The 22061-nt window shown below is 35.5% G+C and overlaps 1 protein-coding gene across 1 annotated transcript; it reads right to left on the reverse strand.

Annotated features, from left to right (window-relative positions):
• Positions 1-1575: 1575 nt before the first annotated feature.
• Positions 1576-22061, reverse strand: LOC141436682 (nose resistant to fluoxetine protein 6-like). Its single transcript, XM_074099691.1, has 13 exons — positions 21850-22061; positions 19731-20049; positions 17391-17576; positions 15232-15311; positions 14632-14822; positions 14053-14167; positions 9424-9638; positions 8588-8778; positions 8094-8229; positions 6926-7112; positions 6421-6563; positions 5794-5902; positions 1576-3935 (listed from the first exon to the last, which is right to left on the reverse strand). The coding sequence occupies exons 1-13, from the start codon at positions 22019-22021 to the stop codon at positions 3853-3855; spliced, it is 2127 nt and encodes a 708-aa protein (XP_073955792.1). The 5' UTR covers positions 22022-22061; the 3' UTR covers positions 1576-3852.

Consider the following 22061-nt stretch of genomic DNA (forward strand, 5'->3'; position numbering starts at 1 on the left):
AGGGGATGATGCAGTGTTAGCAGAGCCTTCTAAGCTCATAAGCAAAATGTACGCAATGTGGGGTCATTTAAGATGGCTTATTGACATAGACAGTCAGACATTAAAAAATTATGATTGGTTTTTTTGGAATCTTTTTGTATTTTTTATTTCATTCCAAATTTTTACTTTTAACGGTCATCCCGTAAAACCATTAAAAATTATGATTTTCATATTGTTCTTATTTGCTGTGCTAAAGAGCTACCTTTATGCAAAATTCCAAGTTTTTTGGACAGCCGGAAAAACCCTACCTATACCTTTTTATGTTAAGGCGATTTCTATGGAAACACCTTTTTAATGACTGAAGCTCTTGATTGCCTTAACTTAGAAGTTTGATTTTTCACAGCTTTCGGGACTACCCTCCTAACTTACAACAAAGGACGTAAGGTTTCAAGATTTCACTATGAAGAATTAGTCCTTTTGTGTTGGCACGTCGTATTGCTAAAATGTCATGGATGGATGGATGGAAGAACAAAAAAATAAATTTAATACTTCCCAAAGTTACTATTCCACGCGGACGAATTTGCGGGCGAAAGCTAGTTTCATGATATGCCATGAAGTTGGCCAGGCATATAAACAAAACGGCAGATCGATTAGTGCAACGCATTCGTTGATATCCTTAGCTCTACATATGCTGAAAAAAAGAAAAAAATAGGTACCACGAGCGAAGCAAGGAGTTGTTAGTATGAATTGTGAACAGTGACAGGACCGATATGGCGGCGTTGCATGATAAGCCTAGGAATTTCATGATCTGCCTAAACGCCACTAGGCTAATCGTTAAGCATTGAGTTTTGAACGATATGGCGGATGTCCCTTAGCCAATTCATGAAATGGCACCATTTCACGATATGCCTAGGAATTTAATGATCTAGCGAATGTAAGGATCGGCCGCTGACATTATATATATACGTGTTACTGAGCACAGGCGTACTTTTAGAAGCGCTTGCTCCGTAGTTCCCACGCGTGGATTGGGAATCTTCACATACCAGTCATTTTCTAAGGCACTTGTCCCACCGCCGACGATGAGCGAGAAGCGAGTAGAGCGAGTAACTAGAAACGAGTGGGCGAGCAGCGAGAAGCGAGTGTAGTTTTGTCGCTCGGCTGTAAGCGAGTGTTCGCGTGCGACGGGCGATTACTCGCTCCACTCGACTCGCTCGTGCGGGGCGGCCGCCAAGCTGACATCGCTGAGCGAGTATCTATAGCTCAGCGAGTTTTATAGCTCTTGTCGCTGCGGCAAAAGATGTAAGAGCGAGTTCTCGCCGACAGTGTGAACAGCCAGCGATCAACTATTAATATATGTGTCTCTTTTACTCACACAGGATCTTATATCTTTTGTTCGTTTCTTGAGCGAGAAAATAGTCGATAGCCAATCGTTTCCTCGCTGGCGGTGAGACAACTGCCTAATTGGGCGTGTCCAAGTTTCACCGTAAAACTATGGTAAATTTTGAATGCCACTATATTTTTTTTAATGTAAACCTTTATTTCATCGACTTCTCAATTAATAAAATCTATAGGGGTGTTTTAAATAAATTACGCAGGTTTCAATTAAATAGCTTTATTAATTTGTCGCTAATTCGAACGAGCCCCTCCAACAATTAATTCCAAATTACCTCGTACTTCAAACGTCAACATTAATCAACTTAGTCACGCTCAGTCAAGCTTATATTTAAGTCAAATTAAATCATTCCTACAAACAAACATATATTTATTTACATTATTCGTAAAGTAAGTCTAAATATCGCCGGTCCAAAACCAAACCAATTAATAAAAACTAAACGACACTAACTTTTTAAAAGCTATTACTTAACTTGCAATGTATCTTGTATCGTATGTATGTAATCAATAACATAAAAATTACTAAAGAAATAGTGACAAATTTTGTCTAATACTTTAATATTTTTCATAAAATAAGTGACACTGCATTCACCAAAAATAGAGTTATAATAAATACGTAGTGACTGATTATGATTAAGCCCTTTGTAAATCTATCTATAGGTGTCTGGCCCTATAGCGGGGTCGTAGTATACTAACTATCTATGTATGGGCGGGCGGTAGTCGAATTGTTTTAAAATTTGGTATACTTATGTAAATTGCGTGACAATACAATAATCTGGTAGTGACATCCTGGTATTCCGGCTAGGATCGTCTCCGCAGGACGGAACTCTTCAACGGTTAATGGCATCGACTTGAAATTTGGTATGCAAATGTAGTTTGGGTGACAATGCAAGTACAGTCAACGAAAAGTACAGACAGCAAAAAAAGCTTGTATTAATAATGACATTTTTACCAAAAACTTATTTGATCGCTTATTTACGGTAATACGAGTAGTAGCAATTTAACAAAAACTCTAAGATTATATTGAAATAACGAACTGCTGACAAAAACTAATTAGCCTTGTTCCGGATCTATGTATAGGAGTTTTGCTTATAATGTAATAATATGCAAATAATCCAATTATACTTAACACACACACTATACTAAACTAGAAATACAATGCTTCAATGGTATCCTAACTGTGTATGATCTTTTTTATTATTTTGCATCGAAAATTGTCATCGGAACGATGTTTTTTTCCAACTTTTGATAACAAGTTACCAATGAGGTATGTAGATGTGGCTTATAGCATAACCTTATTCATAAATGTCTGGTATTTTTCTATCACTTTGGCATTTGCCTTTAGGTAGTAACAGAGAAAAATACAAAAAAAGGTTTAATAGAAGGATTAAATATAAAAGTTAGAAGAAACTGAAGGCGTCACCAATTTTATATCAAGCAAAAGTGTCTCCAACTATTACAATTATTCAAGCAGCTTGAATAATATACTACAATTAACTTTAAAGAGATCAGTTCCAGGAGCTGCTGTCTTCGTGAAAGTACAATAAAACAAGTCCCAATACTCGGCATGTTAATAATCTGTTTCATGTGCCCCTTATACGTCCTAAATATGTTAGAAATTCTTTTGTTAATAGAGTTTGCAAAATGTATAATTCCAGTTTTTCTGAAGTTGATATATTTAACACATGTCTCCAAGAGTATACGTCCCTAGTTAGGGATCTAATTGTTACTTAGTTATTATATATGTTACACATTCGCATGTTCATGTTAGTTTTCTGCCTATATAGGTATCCATAGTCTTTTAAAGTAATGTCACATTTTTAAATTATTACTTTACTTTATTAGTTATTACTTTATTCCTAAGGTTAGTAATATGTAATATTAACCTGTGGTAACTTTACTGGTTGGTGTATTAGCTAAGTTTTCATTTGTAATCAGCCATATTGTACCGTTTGTACCCAAATAAACATTAAAACATTAAGCGACGTAAGTTAATCGTGATCATAAATGTCGGTAAAGTTTTCACCCAGTATCTACAGTCAAGGGCAAAGATATCGACACGGCCTAAGTTACAAAAATATGTATACACAACTTTATGCACTTAACATTAAAGGCCGTGTACACATATTTTTGCAACTTTGGCCTTGTCAATAACTTTGCCCTTGACTGTACAACTAGAATGTTAATGACGCTCGGGACTCGTCGGTTTTCTTCATTTTCCTGAAGATTCAAATGAGAGAGAAAATGAAAACCGATCTTTTGTTTCGAGTTCCGAACGATATTAGCAAACTAGTTTATAAAGATCACTAATTCTTCTTCTTCCTTCCATTCTTAGTCATTTTCTTACTTTCCTATTCTACTTGCTATTGTTTTTTGTCTTCCACAACACTAGTCTAGCGCAATGTCAAACTACTTACGCTTCTAAATCAACCTGATCAGATTACATTTCCAAATTCGTTTCCTATTTGACACCATCTATTTCTATAATCGCGTTTTCGTGTCATTTGCTCTATTTTCTACGATGACTTCTTGAGATTCTGCTTTAACAGGTGTTCGTCTCTTTCCTGGTGACAAAAAAGATATAATTATTGTCCCATTGCTGGGGTAAAGTCTTTTCTCTTGATCTTTATACAAAAAAGCTCTCCATGGAGAGTTATTTTTGCACACCAACTACTCGACTAATGAATGATATGCTATTCGATTTCTTCAATATCTAGGTAAGTACATAGCAAGCCGTTTATAAGGAAACATAATACATCCTATGACTGTAAATTTTGCAAATTATGTTTAAAAAGTTGACCTACTAAAGTACTCGACTGAACCTTCATACGTGTAGTGGTTAAAAAATTAGGTATAAGTATTTTAAGAGATATTAACTTACACGAAAACAATTGAATTTTAAATCAGAATTAAAAGTTATTTTCGATTGTTCGATTTAATTTTCCGAAAACAAAAATAAAAATGGTTGATTTTTAAAAAATGTTCTCTGTTCATCAGAGGATAATTTTGACAGTGTTTGGTGTATTCTGCCGTTATTCGATAAAAAAAATTAAAACGATATATGAGCGGAGCGGTACCTAATGGTGGATGAACGATGAATTTAGAAAGAAAAAAAAAGTTAAAATTTTGTCCAAACATAGATATAAGGTGTTTTATACTTTCAGTGTATAATATTATCAATGGTTTTTTTTAGAAGATATAGTAAAGTGGCCAGTGCGATAGTTAAAAGGTTTCGTGAGACAGACAATCAACGAGCTATTAATAATAGACTATTTGTTTATTTCATGTTTATGAAACATGAAATCTCACCCCCGCTTGCCTGTTTAGGCATAATACGAGTACATTGTAAATACAACAATGTTTAAAAATTTATAGTTATCAAACTTTCAAAATAAATAAATACGCAAACTGTTTAAATATTTTTTTTTTATTAAAACTAGCTCTCGTCCTCGATTTTGCTGCTATTTCTTCTGATAAACAAACAGAAGAAGTTACATTAGCATTTGTAATTAGTAATGATGTTAACCAAGAGCCGAGTGCCACCATCTCTAAAAATATTGGTACCTAGTTTGTTAGCACCTTACATTTATGTCCTGTAATTAAATGATTTACGAGTAACGACTGACTAATATTTATGTCTTCGAGATATCAATGCGCTACTCGATAATACTCTTGACTCCATTAAGTCAATACAACAATCGTGCAATCATCAAGTGGATTTTCTTTAAATTGACAATATTATCTCTGATTGCAATCCGCTTCTAATAGCGAAGTTTATCGAATTGCTATCTATATATTCATGATTGCATGAAGTCATTAAAATTTATAAGAAATGTGAGATTTCTGAAACGAAAGGCAACGTTATAAACATTAATGAAACAGATAGTGTTGCTTAAAATATCGGGGATAAATTTAGAGTAGGACAAACAAATCGTTATCTTGCGAAAAACTTTAGTGCTCTGTGCAGTCGTGCGCATTAGATTAGATACAGGGCAGAAAACTTCCATTACCAATGTTTGTCTAAGTATGTCATCATCTTCAGCTTCGTCATCATATCAGCCATAGGACGTCCGCTATTGGACATAGGCTGCCTCAAAAGTATGTATTTGTGTGTAGTTAAATTCCAAAGGTATTTAATTAGATTCAACCCGATATTGGATAGAAGTTCTAGATTAAGTAATTTAATTTTAAGTTGAAATGAATGAAGATAAATGTTTAGGCAACAAATTTCAAAACTATTTATTGGTAAAACTTATCAGTAAATTACTTTATTACATACTGAAAATGACCTCGAAATTGAGATTTTTACTTACCGATGCTGAAATTCTATAGTTTTTCCCTTCGACGAGTTACGAGTACTACTTTATAATAAGTATTTCTTTTTTTATATATTATGTTGCAAAATTAAACTGAATGGTATACCTTTTCCGAGCAGTAGTTTCTGAAGTGTGGAAAAAGGCGCGTCGATTAAGATTGACAGGACGAACGCAAACACGAATGTGAATGTGATAACTGATCCAAACCGGTACAGCTGTAAAAAAAAACAATGAAAAACTCCGTACATAATTTAAAACATCACTAGAATATTTGACAATCACATGGAGAGCGTAAAACATCTTTAACAACTTCAGTGTACGGTTTTTAAGAAATATAGAATCTTTACATGTAGATAGTTTAAAAAAACTTTGAAAAAAAGGATTATTCGCAGTAGTATCTTTGGCAATACAGAAAAGGAGAATTGTTAGTATGAAAAGAAAGAAACTAAAGGAAAAACTGCGATTAATAACCACCCAAGAGAACTTATACCTAATGTAACACCAGGATGATTGCTGATAGTTTAACAGCCTAGAGATAAAATACCTTGTGCCACTAATTTCACCAGTTATCTTACTCTACACGCTGTACATACCAGCAATAACACTGCTGCTTAGCGGCAAGGCCAGCGAAAGAGCCAGTGCAGCAATCTGAGTGGGCCTTGGGTCTTATCACCCAAAAAATTTAGTTAAAATATAATCCAAAGGTTACAATCTTAATTAGGTTGGTACTAACTGTGTCTCCATTGGTGAAGTAGTAGCTTTTGACCCAGCTGCCGTTGGCGACGGTGATGATGGGGAAGTGAAGCAAGTACATGGCGAAGGACATGCGTGCGGGTAGTTTCCAGATGCTAAGGGACAAGAACCAGTTGATCGGGCCTGTGGATAAAAGACAAACAACTATATAAAAAGCCGAGAAAGCAATTTATCTTTTTGCATTTCTGATTACAAGAAAGGTAAAATATAATAAAAATGAGTAATTATTGGATTATGTTTAAGACAATGACACTACAGTTTACTTTCACTAGCAAGATTATCATCACGTGCAAAATGTGTGATTTGGACGAAATGATAAACCAGTGATGAAAGCTGATTCATGCATGAGCGAAATATAACGAACAATCGATAATTGAGTCAGAACAAGCAGTTTGATTTTGAAATAAATCCATGAATTTTCCTTAAGCAATGTCATTTCAAATTATCAGATACCATTCATGATGAAATTATAAACAAAAACTTACCACCATAGCCTTTAACACAAGCGAGGATCAGCCAACCGAGTCCAAGTGCCCAGATGGCCCTCATGTACGCATTCAACAAGTTGTCAAACACCTGAGCTTCATGTTCCAACTGCATGACAGGGTAGATCGAGAAAATGCAGAAAGCCATCAAGATGAACGAAATGACCCAGAGGACGGCTGAGTAGATCTGATGAGAAAAAAGTATGGTTGAGACATACATTCTACTGAATATTTTAAGTGCGATAAAGTTTGATGAGCTCCTAATAAACGGTAGTCAGGTATATCACGCGTGTGCCATATTATAATCATGGTGCATGTGCATTGAAAACTTGTTAAAGGTAGTCTCGTTCGTAACGCGTACGTGTGTTATTAACAGTGAATCGTTTCAAGTTTCAAACAAGGTGCTTGAGACTTAAGTATCTAGTATATAGGTAGAATAGACTAGAATATAATAGAATTTATTTATTATCAAACTGTGTACAAAGGATGACATAATATTATAGTTCCAACAGTTACGCAATGTGGGCGTACAATATTTATAATATTTACATCAAGACCTATAAATATAGGTTCTATCAACTAAATACAACTTTTTTAAAAAATATTATTATTCTTTCCTACCGTATCATTCAAAAAATTATATTAAATTGTAGAACACTTTCTGTATTAGCCAATTTTGGTGGTGATCTCTTACCATCAGGAGACCCACTTGCTCGTTTGCCATACAATCGAAAAAAAATGAATTTGTATCTAAACTGATTGCCTTCCAGAGTTTTAAGTTCGACGGGAATGTTATTAATACATTTATTGCGCTTAATGTACTTTTTTTATAAATTGTTTTACCCTTGAAAGAATTATATTATGTTTGTACTGATTACATAAATTGCTTTTCATGGCAGATTTTTTAGCAAAATATTCAGGATTATTTTTAACAAAAGTACATAAATAAAGAATATAGGTATACCAGTCAGCGTGAGAAAATCTTTTCCCTAAGAATTGTTCTAAGAGAATACTTAGAGATAGTGACTTCGTGACTTCTAAAAACCGTGTTGTAATTTCAATTCCAAGAAGCAACATAATTATATTTGGAACGATCAGTAAAGTAACGGAAACTATGATAGTTTAATTATACATAATGTCACTTATATTCATATTTTTTGTAACGTACCCTAGGAATCCGGATTTCCTTGTCCTTCCATAAGTGCAAAAGGTATCCGTAGGCCATTCCGACGAAGAAAGGGGGGGCTCGAGCAAGTGTGTTCATGTAGTATGTTTTCATGTAATCCAGTAGATCTCCAATGCGACTAAAAAAGTATAAATGAATTAATTTTAATCATTTTCCCAGAGCTCTTATATAATATCATTGATAATGTGAATAATGGTAGGTATATTTGCCATTTGTAACATTGGAATTTTTTTAGGTACCTCTCTTTATTTGTTCTATGTTTGTTCCTATGTTTGTTTGTTAGCATTAGTATTTAATTGCTGTGACTTGTAATAGTTAAAAAAATTACAGCAACCCATTGTTTGCGAAACGTACAACAAAACTACGAATATTTATAAACTAGGTAGAAAGGTAAAATTTGGGCATAAATTATAAAATTGCCAAGCATAATAAACATTTAAACAAAATTGAGAAAATAAAGAACAACAGACACTTACTTAGGATGAATAAGAGCAGCAGAGAAGTTAAACAAGAAGCTGTACAGAGAAGAAGACACGAGGGACAGTAGAGTGATAAAGGCGAGGCTAGCCCAAGCGACCCGACGGGAGCCAAACATACAAAGAAGAATGAACGGGCAAATGATGTAGAGTTGCACGTCCACTGAGAGGTACCAAGTCTGGCCGAGACACTGAGAACAAAGAAGGGCTTATTTTAATTAAAAATTAAACAGTTTATGGTATTTTTTGAAATTTTCAAAATATGTAAAACATTATTACTTATAGAAGCAAGATCTAAAAAGTACGAGTATTCAGTTAGAAAAGGTCTCGAATAACCTCCTGAGACCCGATGTACAATTTCTGTTTTCACAATTTGAACTGAACATCAATCAAGTTCAAAATTTTTTATGTCCTCAATTGAGGACCGGGGGGCTCAGGAGGATAATAGGTAAAAAGCGATTAGTTACGTTTATCTCTACTCATATAAGTACTAGTAGATCAAATATTTATGACTCATAATCGTTACTTCGTGTTCAAGCCAGTGCTTAATGATTAATTAATTAGATAAACGAACTGTTAATCCGAAGTTAGTGCATTATTACGATTAAAAACCATGTTGTTTAACTGAATTTAGATGTCATCAATAAGAAAAGTATTAGTGACAAATACAATTAAAACATGCTTTGTTTCAGAAACCTAGTCTGTTTAGCATACTAAAGGACTTTCTGACGATATTATAATAATGTCAAGTAACGTAAGTAAACTGTGGTTGAATTTGTTCGATTCAGGCATAGGTTCTAAAACGATGGGCGTTTTTCCGAACCTTGATTACTTACAATTCTTGATGGATTGACGTAATTCTGCACATGTAAAAGCGCAGCCCACCAGTACTTTCTGCAGTTCTGAACAGACGACGCAACGTTCTGCCAATAAGGACCGTCGGAGACGTGGTTGAAGATGGAAGCCTGCAGAAGCACCACCGCAGCCAGGAGGGGGAACATGCGGAGCAGTCGGTTGATGTAGAACAGATGGATGGTCTTGGCGAAGCCAGCTGGGAATAAAGTTGATGGTTAAACAATTTTGAACCTTACTCGCAAACCATTAGTTCTGTTTCTATTGTAATTTTGTTTAAAAATTGTCGTGTGTGTAGAAAACGAAGCACAGGCATCATATTAAATCACGTAGTTCGTCCTTGAAAAGGTTTTGCAAATAATATGATACTGATCAACGTCTCAAATGTGAGTTTCAAAACTCAATCACAATCGGCTAAAGATCAAGAAAGTAATTATGACAGCGATTGATTTTTAACGAAACTGAATTTAATCTTATCTTATCGTAATACTTCTAATACTATTTTGTAGAAGATTACTGACGTAGCTAATGACATTATCATGTACGTTTAATTATATTTTGCAATAGTGTTTTTAATGTACATTGAGATTATTATGAAGATTAAAAAGCTGATGGAAACACAATAATAGACAACCTTTTTATTATCATGCTTTAATCGGATTTACATTATTAGGCTAGAGTTCACTAGATTTCTCTTGCAGCTTCGCTCCGTGGGAATTCCGTAGAATCCCTTCTGAGTGCAGTGAAGAAATATGTCTGTTAGATTTTCAGTTTGAAGGTTCAGTGGTTTAGACTGTTCACTGTCTTGCAATCAATTAGTCATGATACACGTTTATACATGCATTTTCTTTAAATCAATAAGGTTAAGATTTTGCAAACAGTTTTGATTCTTTTTTATTTTTGAAATGTATTTCATTTGGTTGTTTAACTTGATAATAGTAACTATTACATACTAACCGATTTTTTTCTGATATTACTAAACCAATTATGGAAATCAAGAAATGAAATATTGAATTTTATCGATCAAAGACAAAAAATCCTGAAATATTTTTGAGGGGTTTTCAGTTGTTCTTGCATAACCATCCACTGTATTTTTTCAAATAAATTTTATGATACTGTGTCATATTATAAAACAGAACCGTGCAGTATTTTAACGGTCGGTTGCAATTGCTGGCAGTCAAATCATTTCTACGTAGTACTTAAAATTCTGCGTAACGATCTCACGTTTGGCTTTGATATCGCTAAATTGCAAGGTTCTAAGATAGTTGTTATCATATCATTATCAACTATCACGCAATTGACACTTAGAAATTCTTGACCATGCGCACGTGTTATGTCCGGTTTAAAGTCTAGCAGCCTTATTCATAAAAAATCCTTAATTGAGGTTTGATCGGTCTGTTACTTAGCAGACTGATTAAGCTTGTTAGACGGTTGTCAAGAAGTATGATTCATAAACGCTTGCTAGCAGTCTGCTAGTTGTTGAGCTGCTGATAGACGGATTAGACGCGTTATGTTGGCCACCTTGACAAATCAAAGACAAAAAATGGCCTAATCGATAATTAAGAAAAAAAAAATTGACAGCAGTGACAGCAAATTAGCAGGAAAAAAAATAAAAAGCGAGATGTTTGTTTTCCCGTCGCCGTTTTATGTTGTGCAAAAAGCCATAATTATGTTAATCATCCTTATTTTTTTTTCATATTTATTGTTGCTAATTTAGAGGATTTTTAAATACAAATTCCTGAAAATAAATTTTCCTGTTTTTTTTTTTTAATCTGCGTAGCGCTGCCTTTACTATAAATATCTTCGATAAGGTTTTTTGCTCTTGTCAAAGTCAGCTGTTCAAACTTGTGGCGGCCATTTTGTGACTTAGCAGGGAGATAAAGGAGGGTCTACGGTCCTCTAACTTTAGCAGAGCCTTGATCGACTGATTAGCGCTAACAGACGTTTATGAATCATGTTTTTTAGCATCGGGCCTTCAAGGAGCCTTCAAGAAGGCTCTAACTTTTTATGAATAAGGCTGTAGGTCTATACCTACTTCTTAACTTCGAACTAGGTACTTTATCGACTGGATTTTTAGGGCTCCAGAGCCAAAATGGCAAAAACGGAACCCTTATAGTTTCGCCATATCTGTCTGTCTGTCTGTCTGTCTGTCTGTCTGTCCGCGGCTTTGCTCAGGGACTATCAATGCTAGAAATCTGTCATTTTGCACGAATAGGTAAACTATGCCGACAAAACAGTACAATTAAAAATAAAAATAAATTTTTTTTAGGGTACCTCCCATAGACGTAAAGTGGGAGTGATTTTTTTTTTCTCATCCAACCCTATAGTGTGGGGTATCGTTGGTCTTTTAAAACCATTATGGGTATTTTAAGACAATTTTTCGATTCAGTGATTGGTTTGCGAAATATTCAACTTTAAAGTGCAAATTTTCATTAAAATCGAGCGTCCCCCCCCCCTCTAAAATCTAAAGCGGTGGGTGGAAAATTTTGAAAAAAATCAGGATGGTAGTAAGTATATCAAACTTTCAAGGAAAACTATACCTAACGGCTAAGTTTGCTTGAGAATTATTAGTAGTTTATGAGTAAATAGCAGCCTAAGGTATAAAATATACCTAAACTTGGAAGATTCCGTATAAAAATCCTTATAAAAAATCCTTAGAAAAATATTACTTAATTTTTATCGTAATGGCTACGGAACCCTATTTTGGGCGTGTCCGACACGCTCTTGGCCGGTTTTTAAATTAAGTCTGACCAAAGTACCTACAGTCACCAGCACCAATATCTGACACAACAAGCGTGCATAAATATCTGATACGACTCTATTACTAGGGCCGGAAGGACGTGTCAGATATTTTTGCACGCTCCGCTGTGGCAGATATTAATGCGGGTGACTGTACATTGAACATTATTTAATTTATGTCTATTAGAAAATTCAGCGACTAACTAACAACGCAAAGCTTAAATTACTGTGAGCAGCTTTGATGTCAAACATAAAACTTGAGTATAATAAATTGAATTTTAATTGTTAGTTATTAAAAAAAATCCTCGAAATAGCGTTAAGGTTAAGCTTAGTTAGGTAGTGTTAAAATGTTTTTTCAAAGTCAAAGTCAAAGTCAAAATATCTTTATTCAATTTAGGCTATAACAAACACTTATGAATGTCAAAAAAAATCTACCACCGGTTCGGAAAAACCTCTGCTGAGAAGAATCCGGCAAGAAACTCAACGAGGTATATATTTTTTTTTTATTTCAAACCACATGTCGGGACAAACAAGTATTTGAAGGAGTTGTACGAGTATATACATTATATTTAAGGCATAGTCATTAAATAATTATTAACACCACATTGTTGGATAAAGATGGAATTTTAAATAATTATGTTCGTTGGGCTTCACATGTAAGCCCTGCAAGGACTCAGAATCGTAAATTCACTTAGGTAAACATAATTTAATTATCGAATCGATGTCTTTTGTTGTTCGCTCAGTGAATTCACAAAAAGTAACGTTAATTGTTTTATGTTATTAATAGTAAGTAGGTTATATATATTTGTAAATTAGGTATATACTTTAAATATATAAAGTGCTTGCTACTCTATCGTATTGGGTAACTGTAATACTAGATGTTATTAGAAGATATAAATAAAAACATTTGAATGTTGTATAGTTCTGTGAAGCTTAAAACAGATTTAACCAAATCCTGATACCTATATTATTATTTTGAGACATTCTCGGAAGAGCGTAAGCATCTATCATTTACAGAAGTGATTAAAACTACTGTAATTAAAACTTTCACAACGATTATCTGGATTTCAAGTAGGTACAACGCCCTTCGCAAATACTTAAATTGAGTGTTTATTAGGTATCTTACTTTGCCTCCACAGTTCAATTTAGTATTACTCTACGTTATTGAACAATCCAAGCTTTTATTTAAATATTCTAACTTTAAAATTTCTAAAACTAATACAGGGATTACCAAAAAAATAGAATATTGCATTTAGTGATTAAGTAAATCCAAAGGAAATCTTTTGCAAACATTATTCGCCGAAATCATTAATGAATGAAAATTTTGATGATGCACGGCTGTATCTACTTACGCTTCAAATGTTGGCAAAATACTGTATAGATTCAGGCGTTACTTTGCGGAGGTCCATGTTAAAACGTAAATAACCACTCAAACGTAACTGAACCCATGTATGTGGAGGGAAGGCGGGTTAAATTGCATGAAAACACATTTTTTCCAACTCAAACGTAGCTGTTTCGCATGACTTGGCCTCACTACTTGGCGGAGAAGCAAGACAGTTATTCCATTTATTGTTCAAAACGTATAAAAGAATCTTAAAAACATATTACTTCAAAGGGTAATACAGTTGAATGTACCCAAACACCGGATAAAATTCACGTATTAATTAATCAACCTAGTAGGTAACTACATACAATGAAAACTTTAATTTTAAAAGAAGAATTCTAAAATATATTAAACATAGATGCTCCAGAACTTTGATTAAGTACTATTTATATGTAATAATGTTGACAATTTTACGTAGTTCCGATGAATTAAATGATAACAATGGTAATAAATGTGAAGTACGCGAGGAAAATAATGATTTAACACTTACTTCTGCTGATCTTGCCAATGGTGGTGTAGACGCAGAGGATGCCACTGAGACAGAAGAAAGTATCCACTGTGATTGGAGCTGAGTTAACCCAGGTACTTGAGAACTGCCGCAGCCACTAAAATAAAAATGAAAAGTAATAACTTGAAAGCATGGACAGCAGAAACTTCTAAAAAAAACTTCCGAACTGCTAATCCTTTTAAATCTTGAATTGCTTTATTACATACACTAAATCCATTGCATATGTTTAATTAAATGGATTACGGTAAATATCTGAGCTGGGGTTACCGAAAGATATTAAAATCTAAAAAGAACTGAAGTCAATAACTCGAATTGAAGACCACAATATTATAGTAAGCAGTATAGAAAATAGAAGGCAAGCACTCCTAATAGTTTACTTAGGTAGTTTTAAAAGATACACTGTGAGATAATTTTATTTTAATCGTAGGTGAACTGTGGAGATTCAAACGAATGTCCACTCTCTTGTTATAGGACAATTTCTTGATTAAGTATAAAATAGCTAAAGAGCTGTTTTAAATATCAGCTAAAAATGTAGACAAAAGGGTAGCATAGAATACTTGCCACAAAAATATCTTCAAGGTTGTGGATGTAGCCCATCAGGGTCATAAGGTAGGCATGACCAACGATGACCCACATCATGGAGATGGCTCTGATGCCATCCACGCACTCCAAAGCCCCAGGATACGTGTTGAAGGTTAGGAACCGCTTAGTGTTGGTGTAGACGGAGAAACTGCGGTAGAGTGGGCTGCTTTCTACGACGGACAAAACGAGAAATATTTAATTTAGCCATTTATGATGATCAGTAAATAGCTGCAAAGTTTATGTGTAAACATTTTTATAAAGGAAAATTGAAATATGGATATTTTAATATGTAAGAGACAGGTTGCGAAAAGGAGAAAGAGAGAGAAAAAGATAGAGAGTAATATCGATACTTAGATATTTTTTTGAGTTTTTTTCTGATCCCGTGAAAAAGTCACAGAAATAAGATTTATTTATTCATCGTTCATCCACCATTACCTCTCATATTACGTTTTATACATTTTTTTACCGTACAACGGCAAAACCTGCTAGACACTGGCAAAATTGTCCTCCAATGGACAGAGCCATATTTTTCTAAAAAACCAAGATTTATCCCAACAAACATCTTATCAAGGTACTTACTTTGTTGCAGCACCATTGTGAAATACAAGTCGTACCCGGTGCTCAAACCAACCAGAAGTAAAATAATTCCAATTATTGCACTGAAAAGAAAAAGACAGAATTATTCAAGTGAAACTAAAGTTACTTTGGAAATCAGTTCCTAAGATTAAAAGTGGAATTTCACTATTATGTCGTCCCACTGTATAGGCCTCTTTTCAGAATAAGGGCTTGAAAAAAATTGTGTTAGCATAGTTTAAAAAAAAACCGCCAAGAGCGTGTTGGACACGCCCAAAATAGGGTTCCCGTAGCCATTACGAAATAAATAAGTAATATTTTTCTAAGGACTTCGTATTTTATACGGAATCTTCCAAGTTTAGGTATATTTTTTGATACCTTAGGCTGCTATTTACTTATACACTACTAATAATTCTCAAGCAAACTTAGCCGTTATAGTTTTTCTTGAAAGTTTGATATACTTACTACCATTCTGAGTTTTTTCAAAATTTTCCACCTACCAGTTTAGATTTTAGAGGGGGGGACGCTCGATTTTAATAAAAAATTGCACTTTAAAGTTGAATATTTTGTAAACAAAATACTCAATCGAAAAATCGTTTTTAGCAACCCCCTAATGATTTTAAAAGACCTATCCAACGATATCGCACACTGCAAGGTTGGATGCCAAAAAAAAAAATCACCCCCACTACGTCTATGGGAGGAACACAAAAAAAACTTTTTTTGAAATTTTTATTGTACCGTTTTGTTGGCATAGTTTACATACATATTCTTGCAAAATTACAGCTTTCTAGCATTGATAGTCCCTGAGCAAAGCCGCGGACGGACGGACAGACAGACAGACGACATGGCGAAACTATAAGCGTTCCATTTTTGCCATTTTGGCTCCGGAATCCTAAAAAGCAGCTTTACGGTGAAGGAAAACATCATGGCCTACGAAGCATTTAATTACAAATGTTGTGTCTGAAGTTGCCAATCGATTGGGCTAACCACAAGGTTCATGTAGGTACTTACTACTTACGGCCCTCTCAGAATAAGAGGTATTTATATGGCGCAGTGGGACGTATACAGCGTGGCTCATTTATATCAGTCAGTATGGCAAAGACTGAAACTATATAAGCAATACGAAGATCTGTTTTTAGGAACCATGTCATTTATTTTAGTAACAAGAAAAACTGCATTCAAACATTAAAAAAATAACTTGTTCTCAGTACGGGAATCGAACCAGGTCGTTTTGAAAAAAAAACTTACATTATTTCTATTTGGATATCGATAGTGTAGGTCATAAGCAATAAATGTTACTGTGAAATGCATTGTTTTCAAATTCTGTAATAATGTAAGTTTTATTTTTCAAAACGTCCGGGTTCGTATGTAATGTTTTTTTTTTTTTTTTTTATTCGACTGGATGGCAAACGAGCAAGTGGGTCTCCTGATGGTAAGAGATCACCACCAAATTAACATCTGCAACACCAGGGGTATTGCAGATGCGCTGTCAACCTAGAGGCCTAAGATGGGATACCTCAAGTGCCAGTAATTTCATGGCTGTCTTAGTCTCCACGCCGAAACACAACAGTGCAAGCACTGCTGTTTCACGGCAGGATTAGCGAGCAAGAATGGTGGTAGCAATCCGGGCGGACCTTGCACAAGGTCCTACCACCTGCAATGTATGTATGTATGTAAACTCTTTTTTGTACAATATAAAAGAGACAGAACACAATTGACAAACTTTGAAATACTTGTACAAAGGCGGACTTATCCCTTTAAGGGTTCTCTACCAGTCAACCTGTGAGTAGATGAGAGGAGTAACCAGTTAGGTTCCGACAAAGAGTGAGTTTAAGAGTCAAAAATAGTGGAAGCTACTATTTATACAGTATTTACGTAACATGTCGAGCTAAACTCGATTTAAGACGTGAGTTATCCGGGTCATTATATTTAACATAATACATAAACTACAATATAAGGTTTGATTCCCAAATTGAGTACAAGTTTTTTTTAAATGTATGAATGTATTTTTCTTGTTATTAACATCGATGACATGTTCCTAGGAACAGATCTCCGTACTTCTTATAGTTTCAGACTTTCCCATTCTGACCGATCTAAATGAGCCATCCTGTATAAGCTGGGAAAACAATCTTAGTCGTTGCTGACTTTGGGATGAAGAGACTCACAAAGCGACGTAGTCAGCTGGCGCGAAAGGCTTGTCGTTCGGGAGTCGACAATAAACCTCCTGGTAGGTGATGTTGAGGAAGAACCTCTCCTGCACGAAGTCCACGGCTTGTTTGGCGCTGCATACCTTAGGAATACAGATGGCAAACGTCGGGCCCAACGCGCTGGTTATTGCCATGGGAGCCGTCCTAAAAAGATTGAACAAAAATCATAGAGAGAGAGAGAGAGAGAGAGAGAGAGAAACATTTATTTACACATATTCGATACACATAAAAATACATTAGATGGAGAGAAAAAAATAATAATAATAACATCGAATAGTATAAAGTGGACCCCACTCAGCATACTGTTACGGCAAGCCGCAACGCTGTTTTTCAGTGGGACCCATTTAAAAACTAAAACATATTAAAACACAACACACTATGACGACACGAACGCCAGCGGAAGGAAGTTCGCAACCGGAAATAATGGCAACACTCGATCAGTTTAACCATTTTCGAAACAGTTAAACCTCAACAAGTCAAACCAGGATTGTAGCGTAATAGCATAGGCATAGTCATTACCCAATTGTTGGAAGGAAGGTTATGCTTTTCATAATAATATGTATTGTATCTTTGGTCCTCGCTGTAGCCTTAACGGCTCCACAGCTTGTAACATTAAGTACCAGATATCACTAGATTAGTCAAAATTGTCAGTGAGAAGGTATTTACTCGTATTATTTTACAATAGCATTCGCAAAAAATAATATAAAGGCAAAAACAAGTTCAGTAGTAGTTAAACAAAAAATAAAATTTATTAGTAGGTAACTAAAATTTATTGCAATATCACTTTCATGGTACTAAAACTACCGTTCGAGTTGCTATTTGTGTTTGTGAAATACACGAAGGTACTACGATAGCTAATTGTTTTTTATTTAGTCAGATCAACCTTCGCATTTTTGAAAACACTACATAATTTTATTTTTAAATTTAGGCGGCATAATAGTAATGCGACAACGAGTACAAGTAACTTAGCATACTTGTGGCTCGACGATCTTTATTGCTTGTACCTTATTTCATACAGTACCTTCCGCTGTAATTGCTTTCTAAATTAGAAACACGAGTATTAATTCTACTTCCAAAATCATTTTAAATAGGTCACAAGACATTCCGACATCGAAAACGTCTGGAATTATCGTTCCGATTTCATTTGTGTATTGTTCCTAATTCGAATTAACTTCCCAAGTCAATATTTGAAATATAATTTTCATTGTTTGAAACTTTAAGCTTTTCTTCTGGAGTTTGGAGATGGAGACGAATTCGTATAGGATAAAATATTTAATAAGGTAAAATTAGGTCATAAAGTTGTAATTCGATTTAATACCTTTGGATTACTGGAATTGAACGAGAATTTTGGAGAGTGTTAGAAAAATAAAGCTTTATGTGACTTCGGTCAGGTTCGATAGGATTACAAATAAATTTGAAGTTAAGGATCTGATAGCTAAGTAATGACTTGGGTTTCAAAGCTTCTTGGTCAGATTGTCGTGAAGCTTTGTAATTGAAACCCACCGCGGACAAACATCTTGTATGATGAATACAAATATTTTAAAGTCAGTCAAATAAGACAAGACAAAGTGATTTATCCATTTTTCTCAAACATGACATGAAATATTGAAGTTGTGTTACAAATAATAAGCCGAGAAGTATCGCGCTGCAGGCGCTGCGGCTCAGCTGCGTGCGCGCGGTCACTCCAGCGGCCTGCAAAGAGATTTCATACAACCTTGCAGGCCGCTGGCCGGCAATGCGACCGTCTTTTGTTTCAACGCGCACGCAACAGGGCGACCAGACTAGCGTCCCGATAGCTTTTTTTTTTATGTCATGTTTGAGAAAAGTACTATACAAGCCTCGGCCGGAACGTGGGGTTGCCGGCCTCTACAGTAATGTACTATAAAACAACTTTGCTAAAGTCGAACTATTAAGTTGACAGACGTCTTGTGGAAATAAACGTCCGCGATATTTCAAATCGTTGGCCAACAGACTAAGGGGCTGTTTCACCATCCATTGATTAGTGTTAACTGGCCGTTAGGTGTGATGCCGTCTCTATTTGATTTGTTCGAATATGCAGAGACGGCATCACATTTAACCGTTTTGTGTTTTTCATGAACCAATAGGAACGCCTCATTTCCCCGCCTCGCTCCGCTCAGCTGTTTTCACCTATGCGGGGTAAACGAAGCGTTTCTATTGGTTCATGTTAAATACATTCCTCTCACATCTCTGGTCCAAACGAAGCCTTAGCTTGCCATCATAGCATGCCAACATAATTTAACATACCTAAGTAAAAAAAAAAGTTGAACAAACGTTAACCTGTTATTCGATGGTTCGTTCAATCCTGTTGCCACGTGAGCAGCGGTCTGCAGTCTATCATAGGATATCCATAATTCCATGACCTCTTGGACCTCCGTATCATTCTCTGCCACGGGCCACTCAGGCCACGTGATGTTCGGCAGCACCGGGAGCTCAGGCAGCGCTATCTCCTGTAGAGGCACCGCTACCATGCAGTATTTGCCTTGGATTTCCATGTCATTGACGTTCTGGTCGATCGCTAGGCATTGGTGGTAGTCGCCTAGGTCGTTCAGGTTGCCGGTTAGGAAGCCGCTAGGGAAGCGGGCGCTTGCGTCTAGGACTGAAGAGAGAAAATTGCGTTAGGTTTGAGTTAACAATCAAACAGAATCAATAATCAATCAGAAGTTGTTAACAATTGTAATTGTAGGGCTTGGCGACCACGCACGCCGTAGCCGCGTTTGTTGTTTATTCCTGTTTATTTAAGGGTTCCGGAGCCAAAATGGCAAAAACGGAACCCTTTTAGTTTCACCATGTCTGTCTGTCTGTCTTTCTCTCCGTCCGCGGCTTTGCTCAGAGACTATCAATGCTAGAAAGCTGTAATTTTGTTAGAATATATATGTAAAACTATGCCGACAAAATAGTACAATCCCATTGACGTAAGGTGGGGGTGTTTTTTTTTACTCATCCAACCTTTTAGTGTGGGGTATCGTTGGATAGGTATAAAATGATTAAGGGGTTGCTAAAACGATTTCTCGATTCAGTGATCTGTTTGCAAAATATAAAGTGCAAAGTTTCATTAAAATCGAGCGTCCCCCCCCTCTAAAATCTAAACCGGTGGGTGGAAAAATTTGAAAAACTCAGGATGATAGTAAATATATCAAACTTACAAGGAAAACTATAACGGTTAAGTTTTCTTGAGAATTATTAGTAGTTTAAGAGTAAATAGCAGCCTAAGGTATAAAATATATCTAAACTTTGAATACAAAATACGAAATCGTTGGAAAAATATTACTTAATATTTTCATAATGGCTACGGAACCCTATTTCTACAAACATAAAAACAATGGATTAAAAAAAAGAGAAATATAAAATATAGTTTTATGTATGTCACGAAATGGCCCCAAATCAGCAACCTGCCGGCCTACATTAAAAAAAAATACACAATAATAGTACATTGTGTCTTAAGGGCGGTAAATAAGTAATTACGAACGAGAGTCTATTAGAAGCCCGAAGTCGAAGACTGAGGGCTTTAATGAGTCGATGTTCGTAATTCTAGTACCACCCGTGCGACATACAATGTTTTTCATCACATTTGCGAGTAAAATTGTATGTTTGTAAAAGAAAAACTAATATTTTATCAAAAATTGCCGATACCTTAGGCTGCGCTCTTGGCAGCGCTCTGCAGCATGTGCATGGCGTGCGTGTGAAGCGCGCGCACGGAGCAGCCACACCATGCAGTAACAAACTCATTTACCGTCCTTGGGCTTCATGACAACAAAATGAGTACGGGCAATGACTCATTTACCGACCACGGGTTTCATGACGAGCACATTAAGGTCGAGGGTTTTATTTGGGGGGTTGCAACCAAGGTAGCCTGCATGTTACGACACTGTTTACGAGCAAGTGTGATGAAAAAATAATATTGAACTTTGCAGTGACAATGTCTGGGGTTTCCTTATTTTTTGTTGGTTAAGTTAGTTTCTATACACTATTCATTGTTCAGCTTGATTTTAAAATCGACAAATGCTCGATGTAATGTTACAGTCAGCAACAAAGATATGAATACAGCCAAAGGGCAAAAAATACACGACCGACATATAAAGTTCACCAATAAATAATAAATAAATAAATAAATATCACGGGACAATTCACACCAATTGACCTAGTCCCAAAGTAAGCTTAGCAAAGCTTGTGTTATGGGTACTAAGCAACGGATAAATATAATTATATAGATATAGATACATACTTAAATACATATTAAACACCCAAGACCCGAGAACAAACATTCGTATTTTTCATACAAATATCTGCCCAGACATGGGAATCGAACCCGGGACCTCAAGCTTCGTAGTCAGGTTCTCTAACCACTAGGCCATCTGGTCGTCTAAATAAACAATTAAAACTTCAAATTTAAACTTACACGGCAGCCGCAGTGCATCGTTCGAAAGAAACACCAACTGTTTCTCACACAGCTCTTCATCCAACACATTCTCATACAAATCATCGTCGAATGCACTTCGTGACATCGCATCATAACCGTCTATTTTACTAGCACTTAAAACTAAAGCAAAAACTATATATTTAAACACCATGTTGGCAGTAGCGCGTAATAATTATAAATCATTGCCTCGC

This window comes from Choristoneura fumiferana, chromosome 17 (genome assembly GCF_025370935.1).
Source record: "Choristoneura fumiferana chromosome 17, NRCan_CFum_1, whole genome shotgun sequence".
Classification (NCBI taxonomy): Eukaryota; Metazoa; Arthropoda; class Insecta; order Lepidoptera; family Tortricidae; genus Choristoneura; species Choristoneura fumiferana.

Excerpts from the sequence above, each read along its gene's own strand:
- LOC141436682 (XM_074099691.1), bottom strand. The coding sequence starts at position 22,021 with ATGGTGTTTAAATATATAGTTTTTGCTTTAGTTTTAAGTGCTAGTAAA. Across the intron at positions 20,050-21,849 it reads CGATGCACTGCGGCTGCCGT|TCCTAGACGCAAGCGCCCGC; the intron begins GTAAGTTTAAAT and ends TTCTCTCTTCAG. Across the intron at positions 3,936-5,793 it reads GAAACTACTGCTCGGAAAAG|GAAAGAGACGAACACCTGTT; the intron begins GTATACCATTCA and ends TTTTGTCACCAG.